The sequence below is a fragment of the Lutjanus erythropterus genome, chromosome 1 (genome assembly GCF_056507025.1).
Source record: "Lutjanus erythropterus isolate fLutEry1 chromosome 1, fLutEry1.hap2, whole genome shotgun sequence".
NCBI lineage: Eukaryota > Metazoa > Chordata > Actinopteri > Lutjaniformes > Lutjanidae > Lutjanus > Lutjanus erythropterus.
Genome location: NC_139317.1, coordinates 5,882,139 through 5,903,822, shown reverse-complemented (window position 1 = coordinate 5,903,822; position 21,684 = coordinate 5,882,139). Strand labels below are relative to the sequence as shown.

General features: G+C 40.1%; 2 protein-coding genes across 3 annotated transcripts; both read left to right on the top strand.

The window, feature by feature from the left end:
- The first annotated feature begins 1,729 nt into the window (after positions 1-1,729).
- Positions 1,730-11,650, top strand: e2f8 (E2F transcription factor 8). Of its 2 annotated transcripts, XM_084731318.1 has the most exons (13): positions 1,734-2,026; positions 4,134-4,394; positions 4,499-4,652; positions 5,395-5,712; positions 5,872-6,033; positions 6,257-6,394; positions 6,575-6,790; positions 6,891-6,972; positions 8,167-8,698; positions 8,816-9,082; positions 9,167-9,302; positions 10,476-10,819; positions 11,103-11,650. In XM_084731318.1, the coding sequence occupies exons 2-13, from the start codon at positions 4,176-4,178 to the stop codon at positions 11,268-11,270; spliced, it is 2,736 nt and encodes a 911-aa protein (XP_084587444.1). In that variant the 5' UTR covers positions 1,734-2,026; positions 4,134-4,175; the 3' UTR covers positions 11,271-11,650. The 2 variants fall into 2 exon arrangements, with proteins under 2 accessions (XP_084587385.1, XP_084587444.1); XM_084731259.1 differs by having other exon boundaries at positions 1,730-2,026; positions 8,816-9,302.
- Positions 11,651-13,545: 1,895 nt separating this feature from the next.
- Positions 13,546-19,616, top strand: csrp3 (cysteine and glycine-rich protein 3 (cardiac LIM protein)). The gene is made up of 6 exons (XM_084723416.1): positions 13,546-13,566; positions 15,520-15,631; positions 17,164-17,335; positions 18,101-18,230; positions 19,168-19,261; positions 19,354-19,616. Exons 2-6 carry the CDS (start codon positions 15,520-15,522, stop codon positions 19,416-19,418), a joined length of 573 nt encoding a protein of 190 aa, XP_084579542.1. The 5' UTR covers positions 13,546-13,566; the 3' UTR covers positions 19,419-19,616.
- The last annotated feature ends 2,068 nt before the right edge of the window (positions 19,617-21,684 follow it).

The following is a 21,684-nucleotide window of genomic DNA, read 5'->3' as shown; positions in this document are numbered from 1 at the left end:
TCTGCTTGCCAACACAGCAGGCAAAGCATATAACACCACAGCAAAAGTGTATATTTTCTCCTTCCCTGTCAAACCTGGCAACCCAGGCGTCAGGGTCACCAAAAGTCCAACTGGTTTTGGTAATTGAATTAATTGAATTAATTGAATTAAAACACAGTATCACCACAGGGAGGTCCTGCACTATTAGTTTATCTTGTGACCCTGTCTTGTTGAGGGACCCTGTGTAAAAAAAATAGTTTTAATAAATGAAGTTTTTGTATAATAGTTTATATAGTGCTCATGCAGTAAATTTTAGAAAAAAAACAACAATAAAGCCAGGAAGTATTCTTCCACCATAAGAGTGGTAGTTGGTTGATTTTCTATATGAAGCTGCCATAATGTAGTCTGCTGTGTTTCTCTGTGTTTGACGCTGCCAGCATGCTGTTTGTTACACAGCAACAAGGGCAGGCGCATGAAGCGACTAAATATTGTGTCTCTCTCAGCTAAAAAAAAAAGCTGTGACTACTCTTGATTGAAACTTTTGCAGTTTTAAAGTGCTGGTGGAGAGAACAGAAAGCTTTTTCTGTTTGATTTCAGCATCACAAACCACATGAAACACGTGTTTATAATGCTGTTGGTACACATGATATTTTGTTTACTTGTTGCATGGAGATGTTGGATGCAAGTCGGCACAAGCATTTTGTGTGCCAAACTGGATTAGAGTAGAATCTGGTGCTTGTCAGTTTAGGAGAACATCCAGTGGGATCTACTGGGCGGAGACAGGAAGTTATGGGGGTGGAGGTTGGTCAGTGGGGTCGAAACAGCTAATTTTTCCTCAGTTTGTCCCCCTAAAAAGTTAATCCAGCCCTGCATGCTGAAGGAATATTATAACAATTAACCTAAACCAATAATGAATTTATGTATTTGTACTGTACATGTCAACTGCAGGTGTCATGATATACCAGTACTGACAATAACTGTGATATTTTAAAAACTGAAATATTGAGAATGTTGTTAATGCACATGATAATATTGTGTATTGCTGACAGCCCTAATGTCAACTAATACTCTTATTTATTTTATTTATATTCTTGCATCATAACTCACTTATTTCAGCATTATTCTTATGTCCTGTTCTATTTTTGGCATAACAAAACATTCCCTAATATAGGATGTCAGATGCCAAGTATTAAAAGGAAGGGTTTTCATACAGACAGAATACGGAAATGTATGATTAAATAAATTAAATACAAAATGAAATAATTGAGATTTACAAAAAGTGATTTGCAGCGAAACAGGTTCAGTTGCAGAGGCTTTCTTAGTGGTATTCCATGATAAATGTCCTCATATTTTTATTACACGTTTATTATGTTCTATTATATTTATTTCATAACTTCTGTAACAGCCATGAAGGCTCTATTTTAACATGTAAGTATTGTCCAGAATGAATGAATTCCTCCATGAAACAGCCATCTGAATACAGGCCTTCTAACTGTCTGCCAGAAGAGTGACTTTAACATTTCCTCTTTTTTAAATTTCTGATTCAATCATGAGAAGTTCAGAAAAGCAGTCTGTAAGGAACACATGTTGAAAAATTATCATTTTCATGTCACCTTAAAACAGTTCATCATAGTGTAAATCTGGGGTACAGATGTGGGGCTCCGGTAAGGACCCGCCCCTTTCCCACAGGGAGGAAGTGCCGGGTTGGTGATGCGCTGACGTGAGCGCGCATGCTCGCGCTGGGCGGGCCAAATGGAAATACTGGTGGTCACCAGACCCGCACAACTGGGCAAACTTTTCACTACTGTAGTAAAGTTGACCAAGAGGCCACAGCTAAGTTGAAGAGCAGGGGGCAGAAAACTGAGAGCCTCACACATTTTCTGATATTTCACTTTGGGGTTTTATGTTTCTTTTATGTGGAAACGTATGTACTTGTGTTAAAACCCACATTTTTGCGCTCGGACTTCTCTTTTGGGACTAACATAGCTGATATTCACACGTTACCGTGAAGATGAGACGTGTCCTCTGAAGCGAGGCTCGACTTTGGGTAAGTCCACATGGTTTTTTGTGTTTGGTCTAGTTAACGATGATTTGTAGAGGCATTTCTTTGAAAAAGATCAAGAGGTTCCGCTTAAATAAAGCTTTGGTTTCGGTGTCGCCGGGTTACCGCCTCATCTTTATAAAACGCTTCGCTTGCTCTGAATGCAACGTTTCTTAATGTCACGACCGCGTCTTTTAAAACCGATGTTGGATCTAAAGTCTCTGGATTATCCGGTTTTATTGTGTTTTGTTATGTTAGTTGAGCCCTAAACCTTATCAGACGGCGGGCGCTCTCAGCTGGCTACGTGACAACAAACACTAACTTTGCGGCTAAATCTTGTGCTTTTTAAAGTTGACACCTTATAAAAGGAACCCCTTCCTTGTAGTAATGATTCATACTTTGTAAGAAATGTGTCGGAGTTTAAAGCGAGCCGCCGGTGTTACCGTACGGACGTTCCGCGCCAAGGATTTCAAAAACAGTTTACCTGCGCGGGACACTCTTTCCACTTCCGCTGCGCTGCTCACGCGGCGCTCCCATTGGCTGCTTCCAATGAAAAGGGCGGGACCACCGCGTCCGTTGGGCCCGGCGATTCGATGGAACGTACGTCAGTTACCGCCAATATAAATCTGGTGTTTTGATTAGATTTAAACTGATATCGTGATTAATTTTAACATCCGGGAAAGGCAGGGAGTAGATTAATTTAATTATCGGTATATTGTTTAATTTCTCATAATTTGAAAAATACGGGTTTCGCTCAAAACATGGTAAGGCTGTCTCTCCGAGAATGAGTTGGCTGTAATAACTTTGTATATCAGTAATTCAGGAATGAGAAACGTTTATTTCTAAAGCTAAATTAATTAAAAGAAATTATGTTGGGCAAATTTAAAGTTTGTTGGCTGGTAAAGATGTTATCTGGTTTAAGTTGATTGCATATTTTGCCTTCACCCGTCCTGATAACGACATATAACGCTAATACGTTTTTTGAAGATTTTTAGAAGCTATCTATCACTGTATTAATGCTTAGCTAATTGTAGCAAATATAACTCTAATCTTTATTAAATTCATGTGCCAAGGTGGAAAATATCTGAATCTGGAAAACTGACCCAGATATTCAAAGGTCAATGAGTACAAAGGATTCAGTTTCTCATATATAATTAGTTTACTTGTTTTTTTGTAGGACTGCACGTAACTATTATTAATAGTAACATATATATATATATATATATATATATATATATATATATATATATATATATATATGTATGTATATATATATGTGTGTATATATATATGTGTGTATATATATATATGTGTATATATATATATATATATATATATATATATATATATATGTATATATATGTATGTATATATATGTATGTATATATATATATGTGTATATATATATATGTGTATATATATATATGTATATATATATATATATATATATATATATATATATATATATATATATATATATATATATATATATATATACATGTGTGTATATATATATATATATATATATATATATATATATATATATATATATATATATGTATATATACATGTGTGTATATATATATATATGTGTATATATATATGTTAGGGCTGCAGCTAACAATTATTTTCACCACCTTGTTTTGCCCACAACTCAAAGACGGACAGTTTCACATCATAAAGGAGTAAAGAAACCGTCAAATATTCATATTTGAGAAGCTGGAACAAAAATTACTGAAGCCAATTCGTCAGTTATTAAGATAGTTGGCGGTTGTTTTTGTTGCACCTGTAGTTGTATATATTATATTTTAATATGCTGATTACTTGCTTCTTCTGTCAAACCAACTGCACAAAACCCAAAGACTCATCTTTTACTATTATAAATGACAAAGAAAAGTAAACAAATCTTTACATTTAAGAAGATGGAACTGGCAAAAGTCTGACATTTTTGCTTGTAAAATGACTGAAACGGTTAGTCGACTATCAAAATAGTTGACAGCTAATTTTCTTTTAGTCATCCAATTGTTGAAGCGATTTTTTTTCCCAGCGTGCCTCAGTAAGAATGAGCTTGGATCTCAACCACTATCTTTTGTTTTCTCCTTTTGCTGACTAGGACGATGGCTTTGTAGCACCCCGGGTTCCTGTAAATACTCCAATGAAATTATTTGGTCAGTGTGCTGTGTCAGTGGAGAACCAGCCAACCATGGGTCCTCTCACTACACCGAAAAAAGGAAGGGAAGTGGGATCTGTTGATCCCTGGACGCCGACGTCCAACCTTAAAATGCTCATCAGTGCAGCTAGTCCTGACATCAGGAACAGAGAGAAGGAGCTCTGCATGGACAACGACGGGCGGGAAGGTGTCGACTCCACACAGGTACAAAAAATCCTCAGACTACCACATGATAGATACTTTCTGATAAGTCAGGGTGTTGAAAGGATTAGATTTCTTATCTGTTACTTTGTGTAATCTCACTCTAGGACTCTGAAAATGGAGAAGAGTCTGAGAGAATGATCAGCAGGAAAGAGAAGAGTCTGGGTTTGCTCTGTCATAAGTTCCTCGCCCGCTACCCAGACAACCCGAACCCCGCCCTCAACAACGACATCTGCCTGGACGACGTGGCCACTGAGCTCAGTACGTAACAACACTGTCATAACTATAGTTATTATAATAACACAGATAATACGTGTATCATATTTTAAAAAGTGTTGCATGACATCATATCTGAAACATTTTCCACATTATTTATACATTTTGTTTATTGTTATATGTGCAAATATGTGAGTTTGTAGGAAATCCACACATTCACATCATGTAACTTATTATAGTTGCAGGGCAGGAATTATGCCACTGCTGTTTTGGCGTGCCCTGTTTTGAACTGGCCGCTTTTCCCTTAAAAGAAAGTTTCTGATTTCCTCATTTAAAACTAAATGTAACACATCAAATATACAAATTCATGTTTCCCAGTGTCTCTGTAATAACACTAACTATTAACATTATGTGATAAACACATGCAGCTAAACACGGTAGCTGCTTCGGTAGAGGCCACAACAAAAAACTCATGAGTTGTTTTTAATTCGGCATGTTTCTTATCCACCAACTAGCTCGTACAAATTTTCAGGTAATTGTACTAATACTGTCTTCATAAAATGTAATTTTCACTTATTGTTATTCCCCAATAAATATGTTTTTATCAAAAGCCAAAGTGGCATTGCTCTAAAAATTATTTAATTTTTGGCCTGTAGTTGGTTTGAATTTTGTTTTTCCCTATAAAGTTAGATTTTTTTCTCTCTGTGGTGAGGTTGTTCTATTAATTGTGGCACTAGTTGAAGTATTAACTTGAGGTTGTGTGTGTTTTTTCTGTCTGTCTGTGCAGACGTGGAACGCCGGCGCATCTATGACATTATGAACGTGCTGGAGAGCCTCCACATGGTGAGCCGCTCCGCCAAGAACCGCTACACGTGGCACGGCCGCACCAAACTGGCCCAGACTCTGGCCATTCTGAAGCAGGTGGGCGAGGAGCACAGGTACGGACAGCAGATGCAGCAGATCCGGCAGCGTCTCCTGGACAGGGAGTTCGACTTCGACGGCGAGGAGAAGGAGAACGAGGAGGTGGTGGTGGACCTGGAGAACGGGGAACAGGGACAGAAGGAGCTCTTCTTTGTGGAGCTTCCAGGAGTAGAGTTCAAAGCAGGTGAGGAGCTGGAGTGCTGTGGATTATATTTTATATATATAATATATATTATATAAAAGTTTAAGAGAGAAAATGTAAACAAAGTGCTGAAGAGACTCTGTTTACATGGATTTGTGGCACAGAAAACAGAATCTGTAACTTTCTGTTTGTCCTGTCCAGCCTCTGTTAACAGTCGGAAGGACAAATCTCTGAGGGTGATGAGCCAGAAGTTTGTCATGCTCTTCCTGGTGTCGAATCCCCGCGTGGTCAGTCTGGACGTGGCCGCCAAGATCCTGATCGGAGAGGACCAGGGTGCAGATCAAGACAAGAACAAGTTCAAGAGTGAGTACAGGGCCTGCCAGATGTTAAAGGTTTTCTTTCAGTGCCGCCACGTTCGAAATGTCTCGTGTTTTCCAGAAATAATGACAGACAGTGCGATGTGTTCAGGTCAGATGGTAGATTTTAGAGGTTGGAAGGTCTGAAGACGTGCAGATGTTATACAGTTCTACATTTGTTACCAGTCTCTGTACTGGCAGTGGATAATTGTGTCTTGTGTGTATTGCAGCCAAAGTGCGCCGCCTGTATGATATCGCTAATGTGCTGCGGAGCCTGAAGCTCATCGAGAAAGTCCACGTAACAGAAGAGAGGGGGAGGAAACCGGCCTTCGAATGGGTCGGCCCAGAAGAATTCCCACAAGTCAAAGGTAATGCCAGACCCATTTTATATATTTTTTTATATATTTTTATATTATTAGAAGGGATTCCTCTTTTGAGCCCAAACTACTTTAGAAATTAAGTTTGAGTAATCATTACCAGTGCTGCTGATTGTATGTTAAAGTTTTATCTTGTAGTTTTGTGGACTAATCTTTAAATACTTGTTTCAGACTTGGAGAGTTCGTCCTCTGAAAGCCAACCCAAGAAGAAAACCATACTTGAGTCCCGTGCGTCTGTAGACAACTGTGCCAAAAACCTGTTTTCATCGCCCGGGGGTAAACGCAGCTTCACCCGACACCCCTCCCTCATAAAGCTGGCCAAGAGCATTCAGGACGACCGCCGCAAGATCAATTCTGCCCCCAGCAGTCCTGTCAAGAGTTCCCTCAGTGAGTAAAGAAAACGCTTCTTCAGATAAGGTCACTGTGTGTCGCGTGTGTTCATGAATGGTGACGCTTAATATTCAATCTGTTCCTCTTTTGTTTTCAGGTGATTCATCAAACGGCGACTTCCCAAACAAAATGGCCCAACTTGCTGCTATTTGTAAGATCGAACTTGACCAGGAGTCAGCGTAAGTCTGGTTCTGTTTACACCGTTATTCCACATCAACTCTTTGGGGTTTTTTTTAAATCAAGTTTGGTGCATTTGGCTCTTAGTGGTGTTGATAAGAATGCAGCTGAATATACAGTCCTGTATGTAAATCTTCCAGAAGCAGCATGACAGAGCAACTTTAGTTTTTCCCTGTGGGGACGCAGTACTGAGGATGCAGCAAGGAAACTAAAAACAAAGGAAGGATTACTACAGACTTTGGTGCCAGTTCTATTGACGCGCGAGATGCATGGAGAAGCACACTAAAACCAAACATTGTTTGACCTTTGATGAAATAATGCATTTAAATAAAGAACAGACAACACTTCAGAGAATAGCACTGACTTTTCCAAATGTGTGTAATCGTTTATTCCTGCTCTCCTCCTTTTATTTTTTATCTGGAGGCTGCTTTAGGATGATTGACAGGGCTAATAATACAAAATACCACATGACTGTTTTAAGGGTATATATAAAGCCCATCAACGCATAATTAATAATCAAAGGAGATTTTTAAATGCTTCATTTGAATATGTGATATTCCCAAAACATTAGCTATTATAAGCCCTGTCAATCATCCTAAAGCAGCCAACATAAAAGGAGCAGAGAGGGAAAAATTTAATCCTAAATATTTCCATGGGACACACGCAATTTTCTAAAAAAATTTCCATGGTGAACATTTTAACATTGACTCATCATGAGCCCCATCAAGTCTGCCTATAATCACCTTTAGATAGTATTTGGACACAAGCAGCAAATAAACGAATGCACACGTTTAGAAAAATCAGTCAGTGTGTTATTCTTCAAAGTGTTGCTTCATTTCTTAGAGTTGATCAAAGGTTGTACGATGCAGATAAGTCAGGTTTTAGGCTTCAGTAGATCTGGCACCAAACAGGGCATAGAGAGCTGGTTCATGATGTTTTTTAGCCTCCTTGGGATGCAGGATTACAGGTGACCAAATTTATCCAAATACTGAGTTGACTGTCAGGCTGTGACTTCACTCTTACAAGTCTTGAATTGTGTTAAACTGTTGTTGCTTTAAGTGACACAAGTTAACAACAGTGGATGATTAATGCTTTGATTGAGAACAAGAGAGCAGTTTCACCTCTCTGCCTTGGATTTTAGAAGTAATGAAATCATTGTAGTTCTGTGTTAAATAAGAGTCTTGCTTCTGTTGCAGGACTGGAGCTGAACATCCAAAGCCTGCTGCTGCTGCTGCTGCTGCTGCTGCTGCTGCTGCTGCTGCTGCTGTGAGGTTAGACCCAGCCTCCTCTGGTTCAAAGGAACCGCCTCAGGCATCATTTCTAACTCCAACCCAGGAGCCCGGAGTCAACACTACTGTCCACCTCACGCCCCGCACCCCTCTGGCAGCCCTGCCCGCAGGCTCCGTCGCCTACATCCCTGCACAGTGCTCATCCCTGATCCCTGTGTTGTTACCTCAGCAGCGAGGGGGAGGGCCCTACGCCGTGTACCTGCAGCCTTCTTCCCCCAGGCCCAACCCTCTGGCCAGGCCACAGCCGACCAGCCTCGCTGTGCGCTCTATGACCTTTGAGGATAAGACTGGGCAGAGTCCGTCAGACCAGTCTACAGCCACGAGCCAGCAGACCACCAGGGCATCAGACGGCAGCCCCCTGTCACTCAAACGGATGCGATCAGACTCGGCTTCAGAGAGCAGCCCCTCCAAAGCCAAGAGGACGGACCCCAACTTTAAGGTACAAAAATATCTACATGGTACATTAATCTAACATTCTGAGTGATTCAAAACATTTTAAAATGCTTGTTATGTATTTCTCTCAGACAGTATTTCTCTCTCTGTCTGCCTCTTTTAGGACACGTCTCCAAAGCTGTGTGAGATCCTGCAGGCCCGTTTGAAGGCCCGTCGCAGCACTCAGCTCTCGAGCCGGCCCTCGCCCCGCGCCCTCCACCTGGACCCGGAGTTTGTCAACACCCCCGGCGGCGCTGTAGCCAATCAGACACTTGAGCAGAGCTTGGAGACCTTCCTGGACAAAGACGACAAGATGGTGAACTCGGACAGCGAGGCGGGATTAACACCAGTCAGAGCCGTGCCCCTCACACCGGGACAGCTCCACGCCGAGGTAAATGCGCCACAAAGGCCTCAAAAACATCAGACGTTGATTTCAACAACAGTGTGCATGACATTTATTTCTCTGTCCGTCCAGACTTTAGTCCCAGCCGGATACCTGATCCCGATCTCCCAGCAGTCCCTCATCGGCTACAAAGAAGTTCAGAGTTCGGACAGAGAAAGCAACAAGGCCTTAACTCCCACTTACAACATCTACAAAACACCAACTGCAGGTAAATATGTCACTTAAATGTCCTAAAATAGTTAAATGTCCTAAAATACTTAGTTCAAACAGTTAGGGAAAATTTCACTTTCCACAAATGGCTACATTTGTCAATAACCTTTTCAGTTGATCAATTAATTAGGGATGGGCATTTCAAGTCAAAATTCTATTCGATATTCACTGGTGACTATTGGACTATTATTTGAAAATCGGACCCCTCCCCAGCTGTGCACGCACAACCACAGAGAGACCCATTTATGCACAGCACCAACACACATGCATTACACACACGACAGAACCAAGGGCCTCACCGGCTTCCGTACATAAACAAAGCTCGATTGTGCAATTTGTGAAGAACAATCCTTTTAAATGAACAGAGTAATAAAACAGTAAGACTTGAAACAGATGTTCTCATGCATCTGTCCAAATTCAACAAATAGTTCAGCCAAACATGGGGTGCAATTTCTAGACTTGCAGATCAAACTGTGTGATAAAACCTGTTAGCGTTAATACAATCCAAAGAACTATCCAAAACACAGCAAGTCCTCACATTTGATAACCTGGAATCAGAGAATAAATGACTTACATAATGAACTGATAATGAAAATGTCTTATCACAATAAATTAATGTCTTAATCTTTAGACATGGAGAATGATTGTTCTCTTTACTTTTAGGGTGTTTTTGTTTAAAATTAGTCTCAATTTTTCTTTTTCTTTTTTTAAATCTCCAAATTAAAAAGGTGCTGCATGCAACATTCACTACCACTAGAGGTCGCGGTAGAGCACCAGCATCTCAGACTAAAACAAATGTGCACTTTGTTTAATCAGATTTGGGAGGTGGAGAAAAAAAAAAGAAAGCGGCATCTGAACTCACAGCTCATAAAACTCAGATCAAACTGACAAACTAGCCAGTTCTGGATCAGTATGGATCAACATTATGTCACTATTTCCTGTTACTTGTCGCCTAAAATGTTTTCAAAAACATACTTTGGTGCATCAGTTTGCTGTAATATAAAACGGAGATGTTCATATTGCAAATCATAGAGGGACTGATTCCATTGTTCCACGATATCTTTACACGGCAAGTAGTTGTTTAAAAAACTGTGGGACTGAGCGAAGGTCCAACAGATAAATAACTACATAAACAGAAGGTATTAGACCATTTTTATTTTGTCCTCAACAGGTTCCAGACCTTCCCTAGCCCAGGAGATTACACCCACCAGCCTTCGTCTTCACAAACCCGCTGCTGCTGCCGCTGTTGCTGCCGGTGCTTCACCACACGCCGCCCAACAGGCCCACCGCCTCCACAGCCCCAGCCCCGCCATCCTCAACTTCACCCTGCAGAACCTGGGGCTGATCTCGAGCTCCAGCCCCGGAAACGGCTTCGCTGCCCCGCAGACTCCAGAGTGCGCCAACACCCTGCCCAGCCCGCTGCCAGGCCGGATGGTCTTCATCAAACCTGTGTCCCCTGTGCCCATCCAGCAGTCTGTATCCGGGCAACCAGTGGCCCTGATCAGTGTACAACAGGTAATATAATAGGGCACATTGATTTTACATCTGAACGTTAGTTTACTAGTCACAAAGAGTGCTAATCAACCTGTGAGAACAGTTTTATAATATCTTATTAGGGTTCCTACTCAGCATGGAATTTGACTTTAGTCATGTCTAAAAGTTTTGGTTGTAGTTGTTTTGAGTTATCTGTCTGGAAATATTTCACTGTTTCCAGTTTTTTTTGTCCGTATTAATTCATCAATTTATCAAAACTCATCCTCTAAGATTAAAGACTAACCTAAGATTGTCTGTTGTCCAGCCTCTGATGACCACCCCCAAAGGGACGGGACTCCCCCAGCAAAGCTTCTTCCACACGCCCGTCCCCCTCTCCCCTCTGGCTGCCATGGTGACCACCAGCGGACACCTCGCCACCAAAACTGTTTACATCCCTCAGAGGAAGCTGGACGTCGCCCCTGAGGACTCGTGAAGGGAAACCCCTCTGATGTGTACAGATCATGTGTGTGTGGTGTGTTTGTGTTTTGGGAGGGTGGACTCTTTTTTTATTTTCATTACCTCTGAACATTTCACGGCAGCCTCTTCATTCACAGCCGGCTCTAAAAATAGCTGCCATGCAGACTTCGGCTGTGGCCCGGTGGACTTGAAACAAGTTCTCATGAACACTATTGTGATGCTGGTATAAAATGTTTTGCCGGGGTTACATTTACATAATCTCAAGGAGGGATGTTTTATTTTTTTTATTCATTCATTCGTTTGTTTTAGTTACTTCCAATGTGGGTAATGTGAAAACCAATGTTTCTTTCCTCAAATCACCAAGGGTAGTAAAATTCACATCAGAACTATAAAGAACAGTATGAGTCAGATGGATGTTTTTGAGTTTGATTGGAAAATAGCTGATTTTGTTAAAGCTAGTGAGATGACTTTTGCACATATGTACATGTTAAACTGTTACCCCTGTCAAAAATGGAATGTTAAGAATATGTGAATATTTGTGATTCATTCTAAGACTAATCAGACATTTTAATTTATAAGGAAAGTACCTTCATTTCTGATGTCTGGCTTAATGTAAAGTGTTAAATGAATTTTAATACAGTTTTTAAGAACATCACATGCTGTTTGTCTTGTCTGTTTTTGTCTACAGTGATTCATCTTCACAACTATTGGACTGTAATTAGTACAGACATGAGGGGCTGCTACTATTAATGATTTTATACTAGATTATTCTGTTGATTATTCAGTTGTTTAGTCTCATCCTGAGTTCCCAGTGTTCAAGGTGGCCAGAAAAGTATAAAACTATCATATTGACAAACAGGACCAAGCAAATCTTCACCATTTTAGTGAAGTCATTGTTTAGTCATTGCCCCATAAAATCTACACATATTAAATCATTTGTTGTCACTTCTGCATTTCTTCTGCCAAATTATACTTCACAGTTTGCTGGTATATTTCCTACATAATATTTTACTGGATATTTATATCTAATATTCATATCATCTTTCCAGCCGAAACATTTTTATTATCTCTTTATGACAGATCAGGGACAATGACATCAGAGGCCTTGAACTCCTGAGTTTAGATATTTTTCAGAAAGTTAATTTTATATTACTCGAATCCCTGAACAAATCAGAAATACAGGTGCATTGGTGGATTTCTAAACAGGCACACCTGCAAAATGTGACTCAAAGATGCACAAACTGACTACAAAGAGACACGAAATGACCACAGACACAAAACAACAAAAAGATGAAAAACTACAGACCCAAAATACCTGCAAAAACACAAAACTACCTAACTAGCAACTCTGCCAACACAAAATGACCACAAAGACAAAACAAGTATAGAGTGACAAAAATGACCACCAAGAGACAAAGCAACTATAAAGTAACACTAACCGACCACAGACAAAACTACAGAAGGATGCAAGACTATGCAGACACAGAATGACCACAAAGAGATAAAACAAGTATAGAGTGACATAAAGTGAAGAGAAACAACACAAACAACAAGAAAGAGACACAAAACTACAGAAGAATGTGTAAAAACTACAGAGACACAAAATGACCACAAAGACACACAAAACAACAGAAAGATGCAAAACAACCACATAGTTTGTGCGTCTTGCTCTTAAGAGAGACGATGTGACCTTTGACTTGTCTGCACTGTCTCGTAATCCTTCCTCCATGTGTGGGTGGTCATTCAGAGGTCTGGCTCCAGGCTGTTTTTCCCACTTAGCTGCACAAATTTAATTTCTGTACAATATAATTTGAATGGAGCATCAAATGTCTTAAAATGGTCGCCTTGTGGATGATAAACCGTTTTAATATGGGTAACAACGTGGCCTCTCTACTGGGGATCTGACAAAAGCAGTTTTTCTGCAACTTATTTTGTTTTCTGGTTTGTTATAAGCGTCAGTAGTATTTAGCACAAAACTGAGCTCATGTTCAAATGTGCAGTTGTCATTTACATACTTTGAGTTCTCTTCATTTATGTGTTTAATCCTCTAAAGTACGACGTCGCTGCCTCCCTGCACGCAGCTGTCAGTCAGAGTTTTGTGTCCGAGTCCAGGACAAATGTTCGATTGGCCGATGTTCAGGCCTCTTTCGGCCTGTGATGAAGGGTCAGAGGGCTTTTCTCTGTCACAAGTTATTTTAGGAGGATAGTTTCACTGAAGCGTCACCGGTGGTCTGTGGTGATGGAGGGATGGACAGTATTTAAGCCGGTGGGGAGCGTTCAACTGCCACTGAAGCACACGGGCTGGACTCAAGGTAAGAACTAATTTCCTTTGTGTTAAAGCTTCTTGTTCTTCGTTGAGTGATTTATTACAAAAGGGATTAATTTATGATTAGAATTTTTGCATACAGTAGATTTTACAGGTGGGATTACATTGACTTTATCAGACTTTATTCCATCTGACATGAATTTAAACGTCAGGAGTCATTTCCATGTGAGATTTCTGATTTTTCTCCTGAAAATTCAGAAGTTTCCAGAACTGTTTGATGGAGAGGCGGTTTGGCTTTTGTCTGTCTGATGTCTCAGTGAAGCATCTATTCCTGGAACATCACATACCAGTCTTGTGAGGTGGTGGGCAGCCTCCTGATATCACTGGAAACTGGAATGTCAGACAGAAAGCCAGACAGGGCAGCACCGCCACATCTCCAAGCCTTTACTGAGACTGACGTTAGAGTCAAACCTGATGAGTCAAAGTGACACAAAAAACTATGAGTAACACAGTTAGAGTACTAGACTGCATGTTAAAAAGGCCAGCAGGTCAAGATATAAACGGAGGTAGGGTTAGATTTCAGGTCATGTCTAGAAGGCAGACCTGTGAAAGGTCTCGCAAGAGTGAACAATGATCTGGTCTTTCCACAACCCTGACCACAGGTTTTCTGTCTCCAAACCTAAGCAGATCTTAACTACAGATTTGTCACGTTATAAAATGTAACTACAACAAGTGCCATACCACGGACACGCTCTCCAACAAAAAACTCGTAACGCGCAAGTCTTTAGATTGGACACATTTCAGTCTGATCAGTTGTGTTGATCAGTTGTCTCCCTCCAGTGGTACATGAGTGATTGTCAGAAATGTCTTTAAAAACTGAAATAAATACATTTAAAAACATATTATAGTGTCAGCATACTACAAAATTTCTAATAAAATAAAAAGATATCAGATCACTGAAATGTTTCTGCTATGTAGTCTCAATAATGTACGTAACATCCACACACGTCATCCATCTGGTACAAGCTAAACTGAGATGGCAAGATAGTTAGCAGAGGTAAAATGAAAACAAATGCTTCAGAAGACACTGCAATTGTGGCTCTAAACGAGAACTGTTATGAAGAGGAGTGCAGATCAGGAGGGGACTATTTTAAGCAGCTGTGTTGAAAATGAAGAAAATAAAGTGTCAGTATTTTCTGATGTGGTACATGGTGTAAAAGGTTTGAGAAACACTGGTCTAGAATGAGTTGGTTAAAGTACAACGTGTGGAAATACATGAAAAAAAAAAAAAAAAAGTGTGCCTAAAGTGGCACAGTGAATTCAAAATGGCCAACTTCCTGTTGGGTTTAGGGTTTGGCTCCAAAAGGCTGATTTGGTAAGTCTGAGTATGCAAACATGCTGCGAGGGCTACTCGTTAAAGGGTATGGTCAAGCTGTTTTGTCATGGTCATTTCCAAAACCGATATCAGACGTAAATTTTTACCACAACGGACGCAGCTGCCAAGTTTTATGAGTGTTCAAGTACGTGGTTTGGGGGAATGGCGGGACTCACAAATAAACAAACTGCTTAGTTTGTAAAAGGTGCACAATGAAGAAACCAGAGATACAAATAAAATGTCATACAGGACGCCAGTGGGAGGTAGCAGGGTCCAATTTTTGGGCTAATGAGTTACGTGACTTGGATCGGTCCATGTAGACAATACCTGATCCCACATTTCATGCAGTGTTGAAGGTACTTCCGATACTGGTATAAGCATGTGGTGGAAGAGTACTGTACTCAAGTAGAAGTACTGTTACATTACTAAAATATGACTCAATTACAAGTAAAATACTGCTGCTAGAAAAATACTCCAGTAAAAGTACAAAGTATTCTTCTAAAAAGCTAAGTAATGGATCAGTCCTTCACAGAACTATTATAGGTGTATTTTTTTTTACATTTGGCAGGATCAGTAATCTAAATTAAAAGCTCTTAGCTGAGTTTGTTTTTTCGTTTCTCTCAGATGCCAAACTGGGGAGGAGGAGCCAAGTGTGCGGCCTGTGAGAAGACGGTGTATCATGCAGAGGAGATCCAGTGTAACGGGAGGAGCTTCCATAAGACCTGTTTCATGTGCAGTGAGCAAACTGGTTCTTCTCTCTTCTCCTCGCTGGTCCAACTGGGAGAGTGTCATGGCGGATCAGCAGAACCACACTGACCTATTTAACGCTCCTGCGTCTGTTTGTCTCATTTGCTCTTATCAGACGCCCGTCGACACCTTTGGGTGGCGTCTGTGAAAACTGAAGAGCCTCTCAGCAGCACAGGAGCTTCAATCAGTATTCTCTTCTTTTGTAGCAGACAGTCCAGCCTTTTTAGTGATTTCATTTTATTATTTCTCATTTTATTATTGTTTCATCCCTTATTTTTCTTTTCCCTCCTGTCTCTTTTTGCTCTTTTAACACCATTCTTTCTTCCTTGTGTCTTTGCTTTACTTTCTTTTCTGTGCTTTTTTATTTTCTGCTCAATTTTACCTCAATCTTTTTCCTCTTTTTTTGCTTTATTCTCCCTCATGGCTTGTCTTAACTTACATTTCCTCTTACTGCTTGTTTTCTTGCCTCTTGCTTTTTCCTTCTATCTTGTATCCATACTTTATTTTTATTTATTGCCTCGTCTCTTCTTTGTTTGCTTCCTTCCCATCTCTTATCTATTCCCTCTTTCTTGCATGCGTCTTAAGATTATTACTTCCTGTTCCTTCTGTCATTTTGTCTCTTTATTTCCTCTCTTTTTATATAATCTTATCACTTTTTTACTTATTCTTTTTTACAGTTTAACCAGCACTGTTCTCTCTGCTATCACCATCACTTTTTCTCCATAAAATGCCCTTTATCATTTATTTATGGTATAAATATTCTTAGACAAAGTGAAAGCAGATGTGCGATGTGATCATCATAGTGTTTATCATGAATGCCAATTTGCAGCACCTGTTCTTACAAGAGTTTCTATCAAAATAAGAGCTTGAAACAGTGACGTAAACAGAAGATAACTTCACCACTTTTAAGAGAGCAAATCCTGGTTAGTTTGCAGCAAATCAAGAAGTTTCACAGAAAAATCTGTCTGAGTAAAACATCGTGCATGTTCCAGAAGTCAAACGGCCTCCCTCCGGGTGTGGCAGCCTCCTCTTCCTCTGATTGGCCGGACGTCCCTGACCTGAATGTCAGTTGTGGTCAAGTTGTGGCATAGCCAAAGGTCTTTAGGCCGAAACCATCTCCCCGCTGCAGCGGTCTAATCCAGAGACTCAGATCTGAGAGCCGACACCTCACATGTGTTTACTGTTCTCTCTCTCCAGTTGGTTGGCTGTGAGTCTGTGGCTGCTGGATCGGTCCAGTGGGAGCTCTGAAAGGCCTCTGTGATAAGCTCATCCATCTGCTAAGTGTTCATCTTTACTCAAACATTCACCTCACACTCTCTTCTTATAAATAGAAACACAAGACATCTGACTATGTGTAATGCCTCTGTTGACTGATAAAACAAGCAAGATGGGAGCCTTATTTAACCCCGTTCACTCCACCATGACATTCTCCAGTCTGGACACAGCGAAACCAGTTCACCCAGCAGCCTAACGATCAGACAATAACTGGTTCAAACGTGTAAAAATGTTTCTTTCACACAGTGAGCTGCAGGAAAGGGCTGGACAGCACCACGGTCGCAGCGCACGAGTCTGAGATTTACTGCAAGTCCTGCTACGGCAAGAAATACGGGCCAAAAGGCTACGGATACGGACAAGGAGCTGGAGCTCTGAGCTCCGATCCTCCTGGACAGAACGTAGACCTGCAGACTCATGAGTACGTGTTCACACTGCAGATAGAGACAAGTCTGGCCTTTTATTAAAGGGTCATTTCTCCCAAATTGCATATAGTAACATATTTTCTCACCATCAGCATTGAGCTGTATAGGTAGTTTTAGTTTTCTGTGCAAAGGTTTGGAGATTTAGACATTTCTAGGGTTGTGACCAACCATTGTCAATTATTTTCTGAATTAATTTATTGGAGGCTTTGTCTATAATATGTCAGTAAATGGTAAAAAAAAAAAAAAAGTCAAGTCAATCGGAGTTTGCCGAGATGACGTCCTCAAACGTCTTGTTTTGTCCACAACACAAAGATAATTCAGTTTACTGTCACAGAGAAGTAAAGAAACCATAAAATATTAAGAATCAGACAATTTATTAATTTAATCAGATCAAAACTTGCTGATAATTTTAGTCGTTGCAGCTTTAGAAATTTTCTTTCATTTTCAGTGATTTGGGTGACCTGAACCTTTAATTTGAAGTTAATTTAATCATCCTCCAGTATGATTAAGATTCCTACAAAAACAGCTACAAAAACAAGTCGAGAACTAGAAAATATTTACCTTTGATATTAAAAAAATGGAAAGTTAAGACACAGCAGGGTGTAAAGATAACTTACTCCGTCACTGTGAATTTGTGACTTACAGAGGTGAATATTCAAAGATATTCACTACATAAAAGCATACTGGCTGTTCGCAGATTAAAAAGAAATCTTTATGAAGTAAATGATCAAACAATGTTTTCTTTTTTCTTTTTTTTTTAGCTCTAAACCACAATCAGCTCCTTCAAACCCCAGTGCCAGTAAATTCTCTCAGAAGTTTGGAAGTTCAGATCGCTGCCCTCGCTGCTCCAAAGCCGTCTACGCAGCAGAGAAGGTGATGGGAGGAGGGAAGGTAAGGAGTGTCCTGATTTGTCACTGGCTTTAATTTTAATATAATTTAGTTTATCGTACTTTTTATTTCATACATCTTAAAATACATCATTCTTTTATGTAAAGTTGGTTCCACTTGTTTTCCTGTTGCCCCTGGATTTATACCTCTTGTGACTTTTTCTTTAAAAGTGTTTTTGGTGTTTGCTGAGGCAACAGTGACGAGGAAAAACTTCCTTTTAAGAAGCAGAAACTTCGAGCAGAACCTGCGAGACACATTCACTTTAACCTACGTCCTTCTGTTTGCATAGAATTCATGACTGAACTTTGACACTCAGGGCCACAGAACATTAGTTTGCTGTGTCTGACTGCGCCACAGCAGTTCTGAAGTGAAGTTTGCAGTTCCTATGGGGTGAAAATCAGGTTTTAGACTGTTAGTTCTGGTTTAAAAGCTAGTTTTGTCTTAGCTTTATTTTATTTATTTATTTTCTGGGGACATCAAACAGTGTGTGGAGCCTTTTCCCACTATTTTTATGACTGTCTTCTTTTGCTCTGGCACATGCTTTGAACAGTTTCTGGATCTGCGTGACTATATGCTTTGTTTGGACTTTTAGTTTGACATAAATTTCTTTTAGCTCTGTTTTAATTTGTTAGAGTACAAAGTTAGAGTAATATTCAAACACAAACAATACATCAGTTAAATGCTAAAATTAGTCATAAATGGAACAAACACAGAACATTTATCAAACTGATAAACATGAAGGAGTAACTCACTGTCAGATGCTCTTAATAAACACGAGGGAACATCAGTCTTGCTGGTGGAAAACAGAAAACATGTTTCTCCTCCTGGTCATAAGAGAACTGATTCAGAACAGATTGAGTTCACCTGTGTCTCATTGACTCCAGAGTTGTGTGTGTGTGTGTGTGTGTGTGTGTGTGTGTGTGTGTGTGTGTGTGTTTAGCCCTGGCATAAAACCTGTTTCCGCTGCGCCCTGTGTGGGAAAAGCCTGGAGTCGACCACAGTGACAGACAAGGATGGAGAGATCTACTGTAAAGGTACACACAAACACAAACACACACAAACACACACACAGAAAATTCTTAGAAATGCAGAAAATTAACTCATCGTTTTCTAACTTTTGCTTCAGTCTGTTACGCCAAAAACTTCGGCCCAAAAGGATTTGGACTGGGGAACGAGGCCATGCTGGAGTAACGACAGTGAGCATCTCAAACTCGCGTTCACTGTGTCACACGGCAGCTGTTTCCATGGAGACTCAGCCTTTACCCTCACACTGTCAATCAGAAATATATTAAAATCACTGTTATCTTAAAAACTCAGTAAAATATTGCAAAGTACTTTGGTGGTGGTCTGGTTAATGAGTTCAAAATAAAAGGATTTTGTTACAGTAAACTGTCCCCTGATTGGAGTTTATCAGAATCAGAGCATTAAAATCAGTACTTACAACGCTACTGTTTCTATACATGTTTACACACATGTGGACACAAACTCAGTAACTCTTCTGTCATTTTGAATCCATCTTTATGATTATGATGAAAATGGCTCGCTGAGCGCTTTTGTTTTTTGGTGTTTTTCATCAAACATCACAGAGCATGTGGTGAAAACTGTAGCTTTTTCTGGATGTGAAGTATCAGCCAGCAGGCTCAGGGAGTAACAGATTACCTGAGACGAGATTTCATAATCTGGATCAGATTATAGATACAGTTAGTAAAAACTGGGATTATTAATAATGAGCCTCTAGTGAAAAAAATGAAGAAATTTCATCTTTAAATCAATCAATCAGTGTCATGGTGTTGCAGCGGTTAGCATTCTTGCCTCACAGCAAGAAGGTTCTGAGTTTGAATCCTCCAGCCGGCTGAGGGGAGCTGGGGAGTCTGTGTCCAGGTCAGGACCTCTCTGTGCAGAGTTTGCACGTTCTCTTTGTGTCCACCTGGGTTCTCTCTGGGTTCTCCGGCTTCCTCCCACAGTCCAAACACATGCATTAAATAGGTTAACTGGTGACTCTGAATTGTCCACAGGTGTGAATGTGAGCGTGAGTGGTTGTTTGTCTCTATGTGTCTCGGCCTGTGATGAACTGGCGACTTGTCCAGGGCGTCCTCTGGCCCAGTGTTAGCTGGGAGAGGCTCCAGCCCCCCGCGACCCTTCAAGGATGAGCGGTTATGGACAATGAATGAATGAATGAAACAATCAATAAATGATGTACAACAAAGGAACAAAAAGCTGGACAAAGAGATGAACCTAACAACGAAAACATTTAGAGCTGCCACGATTAATCTAATATTACTCCACTATTAAATTAATCTGCATCTATTTTGATAATTGATTAATCGCTTTAAGTCATTTCTGTATGAAAAGACGTCAAAATTCTCTGGTTTCAGCTTCTTAAATGTGAATAATTTCTGGATTCTTCACTCCTCTGTGACAGTAAAGTGAATATTTTTGAGTTGTGGACAAAACAAGACATTTGAGGACGTCATCTTGAGCTTTGATCAACATTCATGGACTAAACAACTAATCATTAATTAAGAAAATAATCTACCGATGATTGAAAATAATCGTTGCAGCCTTAAATTCACTTTATAAAGCTAAATGATTTCACTATTGAGGCAATCTCAAAGTAATGGACAGTAATCAAGTTACATTACTTTAATATTATGATACCTGGATTACATTACTGACGGATTATATTAGATTTTTGACTCCTTGTCACAGCCCAGGGGAGGTAGAGAGGGGGCCAGAATTGTCCCCGGGCCACCAGTTTGAGACCCCTGATTTAAGTACAGTCTGGGGTCCATGTTCATTAGAGACATGATGAACAGATCACTGATTTTAGATCATACTTTTGTTTGTTTTACTGTGGTATCATTTGTAGTTCTGATGGTTAAAACTTCAAAATGCTTTCCCAACCCTCCCGTTAATTCAGTGAATCTATTTCCGTCTCTGTTCCCTCCAGCTGTGAAAAGACAATCAGCAGAGCCTCCTCTTGTTAAAGTTAATTATTAATAGAATCTTATTTGCATTCATAAATGATTATGTCCAATAATTAATTAGAATAGTCAAGACAACAAGCGATTAACAAACTGAATGTGTTCATTTCTCCCAAACAATTACGTGTGAGCAGCCGTGCAGAGCGGAGCTGGATAAGATTGTTTTTGTCAAACTGAAATTAGAGCTGTTATCAGACTCACACTATTAAATTAGAGGAGAGGAGAACACGGAGGAAACAGTCAGAGTAAAACCCCATCCATCAGAGGACAGTTTAAACCTTTAAAGGGACAGTTCACCCCACATGTAGTAGTTTTTATCCATCCAGATTGTTCAGGTGGAAGTTGCACCAACTAGATGACACTGTGGTGCTCAAAGCTCCAAAAAATACATTTGAAAAACTCAACAGCAAGATCCACAATATTTGAGAGAAGACAGACATCTTTTACGTCTGATATCTCCAAACTCTTCAACA